This window comes from Semicossyphus pulcher, unplaced genomic scaffold (assembly GCF_022749685.1).
Source record: "Semicossyphus pulcher isolate SPU_LCO1_2020_fin unplaced genomic scaffold, fSemPul1.0.p SCAF_13, whole genome shotgun sequence".
NCBI lineage: Eukaryota > Metazoa > Chordata > Actinopteri > Labriformes > Labridae > Semicossyphus > Semicossyphus pulcher.
The window spans coordinates 1614037-1629569 of NW_027211637.1; the positions used below are offsets into that span (position 1 = coordinate 1614037).

The window sequence follows — 15533 nt, forward strand, 5'->3', positions numbered from 1 at the left end:
GGCTAAAAATGATGCCTTCAGGGCCCGCTCGGGCACGGTAGCTTGCTGTGTGAATGCAGCAGATTGCCTGACCAAATGCTCTTCTCTACGTCTGAAGAAGTCTACTGTTTTATCGGCCTCTGCCGGATGTTTTTGCATCAAGTGACGTTTCGAAGGTTTTAAACACTCGTTTGAGAGGGTCTCCAGACAGAGGACGCATTTCGGGCAATTGTGGCCATTTTTCTGTATTGCTGTAAAGCCATACTTAATGTATGCTGCCTCATGAGAGTGAGTTCTGCTGAGTTCTTAGGTTTTTTGGCAGCAGAGTCCTCCATGGCAGGGCTGTTGGTCTGCTCCTTTGGTCTATTTGTTGTCAAAAACCTGTCCATTTTGCGCTAGCTAGGAACACGCAAGCTTGAGGAGCAGAGCAGCTTGATAACAACCGCCAGGTCTACACGGATTATGACGTCGTCATGCCGAATTTGCAGCTGAATTTGAGAATTCGAGATTACGGCAGTTTACGTGTTGTTGCTTTTTTTTTTTTTTTCCTCCTCCAATTTTCTGAGGCCCCCCTAGTGCCCCCTGGCGGCCCCCACTTTGAAAACCACTGGCTTAGCTCACTAGCTGAATGAACAGCGACAGCGTCTTACAGGTAAAACATGAGACTTGTGTAGGCTGATAAGAGTGTGGTGCAACACTACACTAAAAGTCGTATTTAACAACCAAATCTAATTAGACGACAGAATCCTGAGTCTGGTCCATCCTTACTACGGTCGTTACAATGAAATCACTTGTCTGGTTAGCATTAGCCGCTGCAGTCAGTCAGCATGTGGCCATTTAGCTTCAAACACATCAAACAGTCAAAGGCTCAGCAGGTGGAGCCTCTTGAGAGGATGACACATGTGCTTATGGGACGCCTGGTAACATTCACAAACATATGGCCCACATGGCTTTCCATGACTTTGAGCCATAAACACATTGAACTATTGAAGCACGGCAGATATAAAATCCTTGTGAGAGTAAAAGGAAGAAAAACTCACTCTTGGCCTTCTCATTCTTGCGCGAGGGCCTCCAGCGGATGCACGACTTGTGTTCGTCCAGGAAGAAGAAGCGCACCAGTCCCTTGGAGCCGCCGCGGAGCTTCACCATCTGGGTCCCCATCTGCATGGAGCCCATACATTTCTCCACTGCAGGCGAGAGAAGGAGACAGACAGGGGAAAAAAACAGGTTGGAAAGATGTCAGAAGGGAAACCGCTGGAGTGTGCACTCAAACTGACAGGAAGTGTGTGACAGAAGACCTGCTTTTATTCAAAGACTGAATGTGTGTTTGTGTGTGTATTTCCAAAGGTGTCCATCCAGGCTCTCATGCAAACCCACTTATTTACTCACACACTCACAGGAACACACAGCCATGCAAAGCAAACACACTGGATATGCCTGTCACTGCCGACAGGGGTTTATCTCATGGGAGGAAGAGAAAGGAGAAGATAGACGACAGTGAGGGGCAATTTCTCCACAAAAGCCCTCTAACAGATCTCCACTTCACACCGCAGACTGTGACAGAGCAACAAAGGGAAGAATCAATAAAACCAGGAGCTCGTTTCAGATTTGAGGATTCATATTGTGGCCTAAACTTGACAGGAACACTTCTACACGTCGAGGAAAGCGACGCCAGCCAGAGAGGAAGATTGACTTTAACGAGACCTGCCAAAAGTCGAGCTTCTCCGTGTCCTTGCCATTATTTTGAGGGAGAGTTTGACAGCTCCTCCACAGGAAGCTAATGGTAATGAGGCCTGGTCTGGCTGGTGTGGACAGCCACATGCCCCCGGGCTGCCGTTACGCCCTATGTGGCCATATTGTCAATTATCAAATGTCTGTCACATCCTATCAAACAATTTCCCGCAGCATGCAGGAATCAGGCCAACTCAGCACGCACACGTTTCTAAATAAGGTTAGCCGATCGCTGCCACACATGACGTCCAACATGTCAGCAGCTCAGCACGAGAACGAGCTCAACCTGGAGCCTTACTCATGCTGCAAACTTTCATGTAAAAACTGCTCTAAAAAAAAATCTAATTAAACGATATATCAATAGAATGAAAATGAATCACCAAATATAAAAATCAATTGTCAAAGATTCCAGATTCTTAAATCTCTGATTTGCCATTTTGGATTTTGAAGTGTTTGTTTGAAAAAAGAAGCTATTTGAACTTCACAGACAAACATTAATCAATTAACTGAAAAGATTAGAGGCAGATTATTGATAACAAACAAAGAAATACTTGTTTCCCTTTGGCACAAACACATAAAGGCACAACACTGAGGACACTATCACCACTGTGACTGATAACAGACATTAAAGTAATAATCTCAAAGATGTTCATGTAAATAAACGTCTGTAAGTCTCTCTTCTCTCTGAATGAGGTAACACATGGTGACTGAGCCGATGGCCCACTGATGGAAGCCTTTGCATTTGCAGTATATAGTATTATTATGGGCTGGGTGTCTGTGGCGGCGCCCAGTTAGTGACACGTTTTCCATCAGCCAGCAGTGGTTGGTCTGCCAGAGAGGGTAGGCGGAGCTAAGCGGCTGCTTTCCCGCTCTCTGCAAGCATTGCGAGTAAACAGTAATCTACTATGGCTGAACAAACAAAGAAAAGATGGATGACTACAGATACAACTTCAACAAGAAGTGAAAATCCAAAGAAGAAGAAACAAACTCGACGCTCAGATGAAGCAAACAGTCTGAAAAGGAAAGCGACCGTCAGCCAGGAAGATCAGGAGTTACAACCGGAGCCGACCGTCACACATGCAGCACTGTCTGGATATCTGAAGTGTGCTCCTTTAATTAAAAATTCTGATTAATGTTGCAAAAATGACATTTTCTAAAAGCCAAAAACTTTCTTTAGAAACAAACAACACAAATCAGGAAATCTGAACATTAAAGAAACTGGAACAAATGTTTTCATGTTTTCTTAAAAAATAACAAATAAATAGTTGACAATTACTTTTCTCTTGATCGTCTGATCAATTTAACGACAGATATCATTGATGTTTGATTAGTGAGAGAAGAAGTGCACAATGGGACAGAAAAAGTCATGAGAACAACAGACTGACGATTACAGAACTGATGGATTTATAACATGTCTAATGTCACAGCCCCAAAATCCAACAGTTAATTCAGATTTCAATTATTATTATATTCAACTCAATGACTAATTCAGATAATTCATGTGCAGCTGCTGGTAACTCTCTGCCTGACCCGACTCAGACACACCAGCACAAAGTGGGAGCGTGCACAGAAAGCACCAGCCATGGAAATGTTACCGCTTCTAATACAAATCTTCATCACATGTTCACTCGTGTGGTCTGAACGCAACACTTCCAAAATATCCGCTGTGTAGGTAAGTAATGCAAACCGGACCAGCAGTGATGGATTGCTCTAATTGAGCATCGATTGGCCCGGCTCTGCTGCAGAGCGCCCGCCCCCGGGGTACAGTTAATGTAGTGCAGTGCTGTTCCTCTAACCTCTGCTATTGGATTCCTGCTCGGGACCACGACTGTAAAGTGCACCACTGCACTACGACACTGCTGGTGCAGCGCTCGTAACACTGCGTGTTTATTATCCTGCCAACATGTCTGAACAGATGTGGTGATTACAAGAAAACTATGTGCAAAGAGAAGCATGGATAGACTCTGTAAATAAACAGTTACATTCATGCAGAGTGGCTGAGTGACCAGTTCTGTCAGAGCAGAGCTGACATGACCTTTGACCCTTCTGTTAACCTGCCCAGCACACACACAGGACAATTAGCAATGGATGGGAGGATGTGGGACTTATTGGGGGTTGCAGTTAAAAACACTCCGGATAATTAACAGTGGTTAACTGGTGTAAAGATCGAGACTAGCACGAATCAAATCTCTTGTCCTGAATGAAGCTCTTTGAAGGCCGTGGCACGAGCAAAAAAAAAACGTACTCCTGAAGACAAGAAGAAACCAACCTCTAACCGTACTGTCAGAGTAAACCTACGTGTTCCTCTTTGCAATATGTGCATGACTGTATGTTTTGGTGTAACAGTATAAAGCAGATGTCGATGATTATCAGGATATTATTGTGACGTTCGTCCGTTTTGGCCGGGATAATGGTGACATGAGATTCTCGTATCGACCCGTTGCTACAATCAGCCTTTTTGGACGAGTCGATACCGCAGCCACCACAGAGCCCACAGACACTGAACTGCAGGGTGCTTATTGATCCCAGTGCAGGATCTCTCTCTAACACACACACAAACACACACACAATGATTTTCACTGTTCAATCACATTATACAAACTTATTTTGGATGAAGAGGATCTGTGGACTCAGACTGTGAAAATGCTGAAATGTACACATTCTTCTTGTTCCGCTTACACGCACACGCCGCCTAACACCACCTTTCTGTCTGTGTTTTTCCTGCTCATCCATGTTTACATTCACTCAGCACAGACGTGTCACATGGTGTTAATGTGTCCTCCTAACTGCAGCACACACTGAGGACAAAAAGCACAAACTACATTCATCACTTTGCTATTCTCCAAGACAAAAGGTTCAAAGAACATCAGGTTGATTTTTGTTCTGGTTTATTTGTTTTTTATTTTATTTCACTGCTTTCAAATCCACAAAAAGATTGAAGGCGGCTTAAAAAGGATTTTAGTAAAGTGTCATAAAAACAGTTTCAGCACTTGTTGAGAAACATGAAAACACTAACCAGCCTTTCATGTAGGGCTCCAACCAACGATTTCTTTCATTGCAGCCTGATCATCTGTTACTTGTTGATTCATCGATTCGTTGTTTTGTCTTTAAAATGTTGAAAATGTAAATCAGTTTTTCCTTAAGCCCAAAATGTTGTCATTGAATGTTTAGTTTACAACAAGACTGTCATTAACCATCATGTAACCTGCACTGGTTTTAACCATTCAGAACTGGATGTTATTCATCACTGTGATCTGAATGCACACGGTAAAATCCTTCAGGGAACTCGTTACACAAATACAACAAGAAGCCAATTATGAATGCTGTGTTTGATTGGTTTTCAATGAACTGTGTGAGAATGAAGGAACAAATTATCCATATCAGTTGACCCTTAATGATTTTACAGCTCGGACTTTTTCATGCCACATAAATGCAACATGACTGTGAAGCAGCTTTTCATTGATTTCAGGGGAAGAGTCATTTCTGCAGCTGCCGGCTGATTGCAGCCTGATGCGCGGCCACTGTAACCGAGCTAACGTTTCTGAACTCTCTCAGCTGGAGAGGGGCAGTTATCCATGAAATGAGCTGCTGTCAAAGTTCGGTTGCAGTGAGAGCATCCTGACTCTGCAGACTTCAGGGTCGGGATGGCACGGGGCTGGAAACATTCCTCCTGACAACAATCTAAGAGGCTCGTCCTGTCAGAGCTCAACTGCACATCTCTAACAGCCGGTACAGTGTGCCTGCTAACATTAACATCGGCTGCTAATGCTGCCTGCGTCCAGAGAGCCCCAACCCCTCTGTCAAACAGCCATTCAGTTCACTTTACTGACGTTAGAAAGGAAACTGTCAGGACATCAGATTCTCTGGGCTAAGTGAAGATAAATAGGGAAGAGCACAGCAGAGCAGACCCGTCTGTTTAGCTGTGTTGTCAAATTGCATGCACATTTGATTTCACCAGTGTAGCGAGAGGCCAAATTCAATCAAAGTGCGACCAAAGAGACTCATTTCAACGTGAACACACTCCAGCTGAACACAACTCACTCACGCATGAGGAGGCAGGGAAAGAGGCCACGCTCGGCTCACGCTCCCCTGCCGGTGCACTAACAGGAGAAAGCGTTTGCTCGTGTGGTGGAGCTGGCTGTGCGTGGGAAACCTCCTGGGAAGTCAACTAAATCTTTGAAACGTGTTCTTACTCTACTTTAGTGAGAAGTGCTCAGAAAGAAGCAGCATGGTCTGTGGGTTTAACTCAGGGGTGACGTTCACTCTGTCAGGAGAGGTTAGGGGTGTCCATGCTGCAGTAAAACACTGAAACATTAATCAGAGGAAACTAAAAATAAAAAACACTCAAACTGCACAAAAAGAATATTTAAATAAATATATGTCAATGCAAACCATGAATAATAACTCAGAGAGACTCAAACAGCACAGAGCTGCAGCCATTTAGCAGGAGCTGTTGGAAAAATACACGTGTCCCGTTTCTGTGCATTGGAAAGGTTAGTCGTCGCCTATGGAGGCTGATTAATCCTGGGTAATGAAAGATAGTGTAATCAATTAACCAACAGTCCAGTGGGCTGGGACACAGCTGGTGCTGCGAGGTGGAACACTCCGTCTCTATCGTCTGTGAAGGCGTTTAAAACAGATTTAGACTGTGTGTCTTTTATTTCTATATTTAGGTTCATGTGAAGTTGTGTGAGGTTGCACCAAACATCACATAATACAACAAAAGCTGACTTCTCTCACAGAAGTTTAGACACCGAGATTCAGGAAGACTACAGAACAACAAGGTCATAGTGGGACAGGTGCCAGGATGCTACGGCAGAACAAAAACACAGAACACTGAAACAAAGATAAAAGAAGAACAAACTTTTAATCTGTTTGGTGTCAGGTGAGATCTCAAAACAACCACAAGTGAAAACACTGCAGAGCAACGTCACCAACAAGACACCAAACAAGAAGTGTGCTTTGGTTCTGGTGTTCTTTTTGTCCGTTTAAAACTAGGACAGCCAAAGTTCTGATCGACAGAAACCATCAAGTATACAAGCTCATCACCGACGTGCTCCGGTGATGAGCAAGGTCGGCTTCACAGATCCTGCAGGCGATCCGTTTCTCTGCAGCGTTGAGGCTGAAATGCTCTCAGACTTTACAAGTTTGAGGACCCGATGGTGCTGCATCGGCTGCCGCCATTTTGCCATGTTTTGTTTACCTGTCGCTTCCCGGTCGCTGAGTCACTCTCAGCAGAGACAGTAAGGATGCGAGATGGCTCACCCTCACCCCTCACCCCTCAGCAGCCCAGCTCAGGAAAACGATGTTATCTTCGCACACAGCATAAAAAACATGCGATGACGTAATCGAATTAAATTTCTAGACAACTAATTTTGTCATCGTTTCTGTTGCTCCCCTACGGAGGACTGAAACAGACTTGTTGTTAAAATTCAGTGTGTGTGCATTATGTACTGTTTTTGCAGCAGACGGAGAGGAGCCAGTCCGTGCAAACAGCTTTGGACCGAGCCTCACCGATATCGATTGCCCAATATTGTTTGCCAGTGGACAAGGAGGACAAATGCAGATTATTATAACTTCCATTTAGAATTTATCGGAGCTAAAATGTGCTGATCCTCAAAGTTCAATCAGTGAAGCCGCTGGAACAAAACGTTCTTACGGGCTCTTCTATTTCAGCTTCTCACAGAAAAGCGGGTCTGAAGGCAGCCGTACAGCGTCGGTAAGAGTCCAACTTTTCCCTTCACAGAGGACGCCATCCTCTGAACACTAATTAGACTAATGAGAGCTGATCCCACGTGAACAAAGGAGACGCCCCAGTGAGAGCAGCGTCTCATGAAACCCTGCCAGACCCTTTTAAATCCCGGTGTCCTCACCGGGAAGTAAAGGTGATCAAAAGCAGGGAAAATAAGCCCGCAGGTGTAATTAACTGTTATTGATTTGATAACAAACCTGTCTAATTAGAAAGTGACGATTTGTTTTAGAGTCAGAAACATAAAACAAAGAACAACAAAGCCAGAAGAGTGAGAGGAAGCTGTGAGGGAGGTGAGCAGGTCACACCTCAGCAGCACAAACACAGACAACACCTTGTAGGGGGGAGATGCAGACAAGTGGGGCACACACACACACACACACACACACACACACACACACACACACACACACACACACACACACACACACACACACACACACACACACACACACACACACAGAATGGCAGTAAACTCCCTAACTTGTGGGGGTATAAGCCCGTTGCCATGGTTACCTCGTCTGATTTAAAGTGTGTGTGTATGTGAAGAAGACGCCCATTGTGCGAGGAGGAACACTGGATGTTCAAAAGACGCTCAGATTTGATCTGCAGGCTTCATCGACGAGAAAAGCTCAGACACGAAAGAGTTTTAGTTTCAGCCTCTAAATTCTGTTTTTAGTGTCAGCAGCAACTTTTACAAGCGTTTCAATAAAGACAAGCACAAGTGAGAGCCGAGGCTTTAAGCTGTCATGGACTCTATATCGTCGACACATCCTGACAGATCATTCAGCTTTACAGAAGCTGGCTTATACATCAACTCCACCAGCTTTTAAATAAACTGCACATATATTAGTGCCCTCTCAAAGTGCTTTACACTACAGAGCATTCACGCTTCCACACTACACAGCTAACCTTTCACACACACTCACACACAGGAGGTTAGCCTTTGGGAGCACTTTGGGGTTCAGTGGCTCAAGGACATTTCTGCATGTAGACGTGAGGACCTGGGGATCGAACGGCCGACCTTCCAATTGGAGGACGACCGACTTCCTCTGAGCCACAGACGCCTCTTTTAATAGCAGAACAGTTTTCCTGGGGAGGAGAGGGCGGGCGAGTGAGCCACGATTCTTCCAGAGCACGTCTTCCAGCCGGACTCCAACCATCTTTCAGTGTAGTTTACATGAACACTACAGTATCATTAAGGCTGACAAAGATCATAGTGATAGCTAATAAATGAGTTGAGAGTTGAAGTTATTCAAATTAACTTTAAACGCACAAACACAATTACTTCCTCCTCCAGAGACACAAAAGGTGAATCTCATTTATCTTCAAAGTAATTGGATGTGAATTAAAAAAGCCCCTCAAAACAAAACTCATATCTCCCTCTGCTGTATACTGGGCTGACCTACATGAACACTCCTGTATACTGGGCTGACCTACATGAACACTCCTGTATACTGGGCCGACCTACACGAACACTCCTGTATACTGGGCTGACCTACATGAACACTCCTGTATACTGGGCCGACCTACACGAACACTCCTGTATACTGGGCCGACCTACACGAACACTCCTGTATACTGGGCCGACCTACACGAACACTCCTGCGTACTGGGCCGACCTACACGAACACTCCTGCGTACTGGGCCGACCTACATGAACACTCCTGTATACTGGGCTGACCTACATGAACACTCCTGTATACTGGGCGGACCTACACGAACACTCCTGTATACTGGGCTGACCTACACGAACACTCCTGTATACTGGGCCGACCTACACGAACACTCCTGTATACTGGGCGGACCTACACGAACACTCCTGTATACTGGGCCGACCTACACGAACACTCCTGCATACTGGGCGGACCTACGCGAACACTCCTGTGTACTGGGCCGACCTACGCGAACACTCCTGCGTACTGGGCCGACCTACGCGAACACTCCTGCGTACTGGGCCGACCTACGCGAACACTCCTGCGTACTGGGCCGACCTACGCGAACACTCCTGCGTACTGGGCCGACCTACGCGAACACTCCTGCGTACTGGGCCGACCTACGTGAACACTCCTGCATACTGGGCCGACCTACACGAACACTCCTGTATACTGGGCCGACCTACACGAACACTCCTGTATACTGGGCCGACCTACGTGAACACTCCTGTATACTGGGCCGACCTACATGAACACTCCTGCATACTGGGCCGACCTACGTAAACACTCCTGCATGCTGGGCCGACCTACGTAAACACTCCTGCATGCTGGGCCGACCTACGTGAACACTCCTGCATACTGGGCCGACCTACGTGAACACTCCTGCATACTGGGCCGACCTACGTAAACACTCCTGCATGCTGGGCCGACCTACGTAAACACTCCTGCATACTGGGCCGACCTACGTAAACACTCCTGCATACTGGGCCGACCTACGTGAACACTCCTGCATACTGGGCCGACCTACATGAACACTCCTGCATACTGGGCCGACCTACGTGAACACTCCTGTATACTGGGCCGACCTACATGAACACTCCTGCATACTGGGCCGACCTACATGAACACTCCTGCATACTGGGCCGACCTACATGAACACTCCTGTATACTGGGCCGACCTACACGAACACTCCTGTATACTGGGCCGACCTACGTGAACACTCCTGTATACTGGGCCGACCTACATGAACACTCCTGTATACTGGGCCGACCTACACGAACACTCCTGTATGTAGCAGGCTTTAGCCGTCCTGCTGGAAGCCACAGCTGCTCTGCTCGTTAATGTGCTTTCAGCAGGAAGCAGGCGACAGGTGTCGGGCCTGTAGCAGTTTCCCTCAAAAACACAGCTGAGGCCGAGGTCGAGGAGAGGGGGTCACCTCGGCGAGGTGGTGGGGTGACCTGACTGCTGTCCTGTCCATGAGTCACAATGTGGGCCAAACAGGCGGAGTGTTCCACTACCAGGGCACCAGGTTAAGCCCAGAGGGATTGTCTGCAGACCATATGTTGCAGCCACACACACACACACACACACACACACACTCACTCAGGTGCTTCCATGGGCAGATGGTCATTTTGCTGTGGGTGATAAGCAAAGCTAATGCAGACTGACATGGTGGAGGTAAAGGTAAACACTGTGCGGGTGGGGGGCATTAAATAACACGCTCTCGTCTCTCAGCAGGTTCTGATTGAGAAATTAAATGTTGACACTTTCAGTGTGACAGGAAATAAAAAGACTTCTGCCGAGTGAATAAGCACAGTCAGGGTGTTTTTAGTTTATACAGTACAGCGCTATCTGTATATCCATCTGTGGAGGTCTGCACAGAGAAGGGGGTCATGGGTAACTGCAGGTCGCAGAGACCAAGAGTCCCTCTAAACATCAATAACCCATCGTGCCAACTGATTGGCTGATCCTGCCAGGAGTAGTACACCATCTGTTGGCTGACTGTAGAGGAATGCTATGATGCTAACTGGATTAAGAGAATCTACCTCAAAAGGAAAAGACTCAGTGCAGCACAGACCGACACTGAAATGGTTTCAGATATTTGCACTGATAGTGTAAGACAAAAGGAAACAGGTGTTCGGGAGGACAAAGAGAAAGAGCACGAGTGTCTGGTAGCTTCAGTCAGAGTCAGAATAAACACAAGAATGCATCACGCAGAGAAGGTGGGTGTCCAGCGCCCACACTGCTTTGTGGCTACAGTCGTGCATCTGTAGTGTTGGTACACGACCGTGATCGAAACATCAAACAAACACTCAGGTTCACCTGTTTCTCTCAGGCTGCACGGGAGCAGTACAAACACCCTGCTGGGCCTTTTTAACGTGATGAAGCAGACGGTCATCTCATGAAACGAAAGCACCTGTACACAAAGCATGGAACAAGAAGAGCTATTTCTCAACTTTCCACGCATTCAGCTATCTTATAGGTCCTAACAGAGAGGGGTCAGGGGTCATTCACCTGAGATAAATCAAGTTTTTGACCATTGTCGATTCCTCCAAACATTCCCCGTGAGATATGAACATCCAGCTGACGAGAGATCAGGGCAGAGAAAATGTTTCTCAAACTCAGAAGAATAGGTTACAGGTCAGTTGTGACAAAAGCAAACAAATGTGTGGTGCTAGCCAAGAGTGTAAGGCTAGCTAAATGTCAGCAGCGTTTTACTTTCACACATCAGTAGGTTGTTATTGTTGTATTAAAGTTAAATCATTAAACCTGCTAAAAGCTCAAAGTAAAGCAGACAGTCAGGAGGGCGTAACGTCGAGCTGCTGCTGAAGCAAGTTTCAGTTTTCAGAGCCAGGCCAGATAACGAAAGCACTGATATCACATCTATAAACGGCCTGTAGTTGACTTTATCGTAGGGTTATTTAACATCTCTGAACAAGAAGAAGAGCACTGTATAAAGTCTGGTTTATCTCACTGAGCTTACCCATGTAGCCAAGCCTCCACTTGGAGAACGCCACAATCATGTTTCCTATCCAGAAGAACTCCTCCACCACATGAGAGGCCTGCTGCAGCTGCAGGCTCCGACACAGAGCCGCCTCCTTCTGCTTGTCTTTGTCCCCCTCAGAGACGGAGAACGCCCCTTTAGCCAGGGGCCCGGGCTTGTCTCCGGTGGCGGCCGTGGTGGTGGAACGCATCAGAGCTGAGGACACGGGGCCGATGGGGAAAAAGTTGTTCATCTTGGACGTGTTCATTTCAAACGACTGATAAACAAGTTCCTGCTAGAAGTCAAGAAGACGTCTCCGAGGGAATTTCATTTGAGAATAAAAGAAAAGAATCCAGAAAAGAAAATCCAACAGCAGAAATCCTCTCAGCTTCCGTCCGAATGGTGTCAACAGTTGGTCAGTAATCTCATGCTGTTATTTCCCCAGCAAACCTGCTTCAATCCCTTCAATATCCTTCCATCTCAAAGAGCACAGAGGAGCAGCAGGATGTCTTCAAAGCTTCAATTTGTCTTCATGCAGTGCCATCATTTCTTCACTCAGACTTCCTCAGGCTGGCTTCTCATGAAAGACGGACTGTGGCTGCCGCGATGGGAAGCAGAAGAGACGTGAGAAGCACAAACTGTGCAACATGTGTTACGCGGGCAGAAATCCTAAATCCCTCGGAAGCAGTAATCCTGGTCGAGGAGATTTGCTAAATGTGTTGAGTGAAACGCAATGACCCCCAGAAAAGACAGAGAAGGCGGATGTGGGACAGGATGGATCTGTAAGAAAGATGGAGCTGCTTTAATGTTCCAGGAGAAGTTAAAGAGTCTGTTTGATGTCAGAAGGTGTTCCTCTGAGCTCGGATAGTCCCTCACCTGTCTGCAGACGGCTCACAGCCCGACCGAGCTCCACATGAAACAATCCTTTTATCAATTACCTGCACTCACTCCCAGTGTGCCTGTCTGAGGCTCTGCATTATCATCAGCACTGATTGAACACTATTTCACTGTCATGATGTGTTCTGACCCAAAGCAGATTTTATACTTTGCTCTCCTCGAGCGAGTTCGACTGCAGGATCATTTGCAAACATTGGGATGAGTTAGAACCGAAGAGCGGATATTTTCCTTTCATAACGACGGAAAAAGAAAACGCTGCCGTTTCTGGATTCGTAACATCCTCTGACGACAAACAGCCTAATTCATTAACACGCCTCCTCCAGGAAGTGTGTCTGGATTAGACTTCCTGCTGCTTCCAGATACCTGAGGCCGACCTGTGCCCAGTTTGCCACGTCAGGCTCGTTGTGTCATTAACTGCAATTAAAGGACCAAAAGGATTCAGAAGTAACTACACTGTGATGCAGATCTGTAAAAGGTTCAAATGCTTTGTCGGGTCACAAGACGAGAAAGTCAAACTTCCTTTTAATGCTGTTTGGATCGACCATTTGTGATGCAATCTGTTGGTCAATAAAATGTGAGAAAGTTGTATAAATTCTCTTTCCCAGAGCTTCCCAACCGAAGACTTTACATTTATAAAACGACAAGAAACTATAAAGCAGCTGTTAGCAACAAATACTCGACAAACGATTCTTCGATATTCAAATTTTTTGACAATTAAATTTCTTTCAATCGATTCACCTTTGCAGCTCACACGGCGACAGGCTTTTGTCACACCTCGCCCACTTTTTGCACAAATACATGAATGACGCGAGTTTTTTTTGTGTTCACGTGGCTGCCGTGCGAGTCTGGTTGCCCTGCACCAATCAGTGTGTTTGCTTTGACTGTGTGTGTTACTGTCTTCTTTACGCCCTGTGCTCTGCCCGTCAGCAGCACCAGTGTCCGATCACGCTTGAAGCTGTTTGTTGGCTCTTCCTGACTTGGTTCCCTCCTCGATCGTTGCTTGTATCGCTTTGGACAAAAGCATCTGCGACATGAAACTGTCACACCGACATTGTGCTGAGCTAAAAAGATTTGCATGGATCAGTGTGAGCAAACCTTCACAGTGTGCATGTAATTCATTTCACAGTACATACTTTAGCAAATACAGTGGTTATAACTGGTTCTCAGTTAGCAGGTCTCACCATTGTTCTACACTGGTTTCATAAAGTCACACTTTTTCTGGCAGCGTAAACTCCGTCAAAGTGTCACCTCTAAAAATACAGAGTGGTGGGCTGCTACAGACGAAGTCTGAGCTGAGTCCTGACAGCGGGATGCAGCAGTCTGAGCACGCTGAGCCGTGTCAAACTGTGTCAGAGCTCTGCATCTCTCAGCAGCGGGACAGCTTGACAAACAGGTGCCACGTTCTGAATATGGAACAGCTTCATTTACACAGCTGACAAAATCTTCACCGTCCACTGTGGAGGCTCACAGTGAGGGCAGAAGTTTTAGGAGCTGATCCAGAAGTCCCACCATATCTACTGTGCACTGTGTGCTTCTTTCTTTCCTATCTGCTGCAGTGGAACTGAAAATGTCTCTGTTGTGGGATCAATAAAAGTTTATCTATTCTGATTCACCTCATTCAAAATCACATGGACATCTTTCTTTAAGTGATCAATAAGTACGACTAAAGCTCCAACGTACTTTTGGAAACGTCACTTCAGTGTGTTGCTTCCATTAACATTTATTTACCTAAAAATAAGTCGGCTGTGTTTTAGATCCCAAAAATCAGCTCTTTATGTACAGAGGGAGCAGGTCCTCTCTCACGCAGCTTGCTGTGTTTCACCGCCATGTTTCTACAGCAGCCCAAAAGGACAAACAACACAGCAGCACTAGAACGGGTCGGCTTCTTTTTATCATCATTATATATTTTGTTGTTTGCTGTAGAGCCGCCTGTAGTTATTCTACAGTGTTCAGGGTGAGGGTAGCCGTCACTTCATAGCCTCTCCACTAGATGTCACTGAACCCCCCCCCCCCCCCACTGCTCCTTCACAGTAAGCTGTGTTTGGATCCAAGCGTCACCACGTTTAATTTGTTTGGACACAAAGTACCAGACGCCCGTTTAAGACCCATGGCTAGAAAGCTGACCGTGGTGTCCTCCTGTAACCAGGTAATCTTCAGAGCGCTCGACATAATATCACCACAACTTTACGCCCCCATAGCAGCACACACACCAGATGGCATGAGGTGGACGCGTTTCTCACCAACACATGGTTTCTGATGGCAAACGCAGCCGCACAGATGCACTTATATCCTTTTAAACTTAAAGGATAAGCTCCTGATTCTGCAGTAAAATACATATTGTGCACAAAAACAAGTTGTGTGGATGACATCACAGCAGGAAGATGACAATACCCGGTCTGCAAACTGATTGAGAATCCTGCTGAATCCATTTTTATTCCTGCTGCTGTGTTTCTGCATTTTGTCTCCTTCTGACATATAGAAAGGCGTACATGAAATAACACAGGTCTCTCTGAAATCCTGCAAACCTTCAGTGCAGGTATTCCTCAGATCTCAACAAGCTGCATTCAAAGCAGCTGTGAGCACATTTATGCTCAAAGCAGAGTCAAACTTCTCTTATGGAGGACGCCTTCCACACCTGGAGGATTTAGTTCACCTGTGATGGGAATAATATCAGCGGATAAAAGCTCAAAGTCCTCACAGTGTGCGAGTAAGAGAGGGATGAGGCTGCACATAAACCTGAATTTGAAAGCACAACAG

The 15533-nt window shown here is 46.1% G+C and overlaps 1 protein-coding gene across 1 annotated transcript in view; it reads right to left on the reverse strand.

Moving 5' to 3' along the window:
* Positions 1-15533, reverse strand: part of plch2a (phospholipase C, eta 2a) — a 173965-nt gene that overhangs the window by 46828 nt on the left and 111604 nt on the right. The window contains exon 2 of the mRNA XM_069660988.1: positions 1020-1166. Within this exon, the coding sequence (XP_069517089.1) occupies positions 1020-1166 (147 nt within the window). The remainder of the gene's footprint in view (positions 1-1019; positions 1167-15533) is intronic.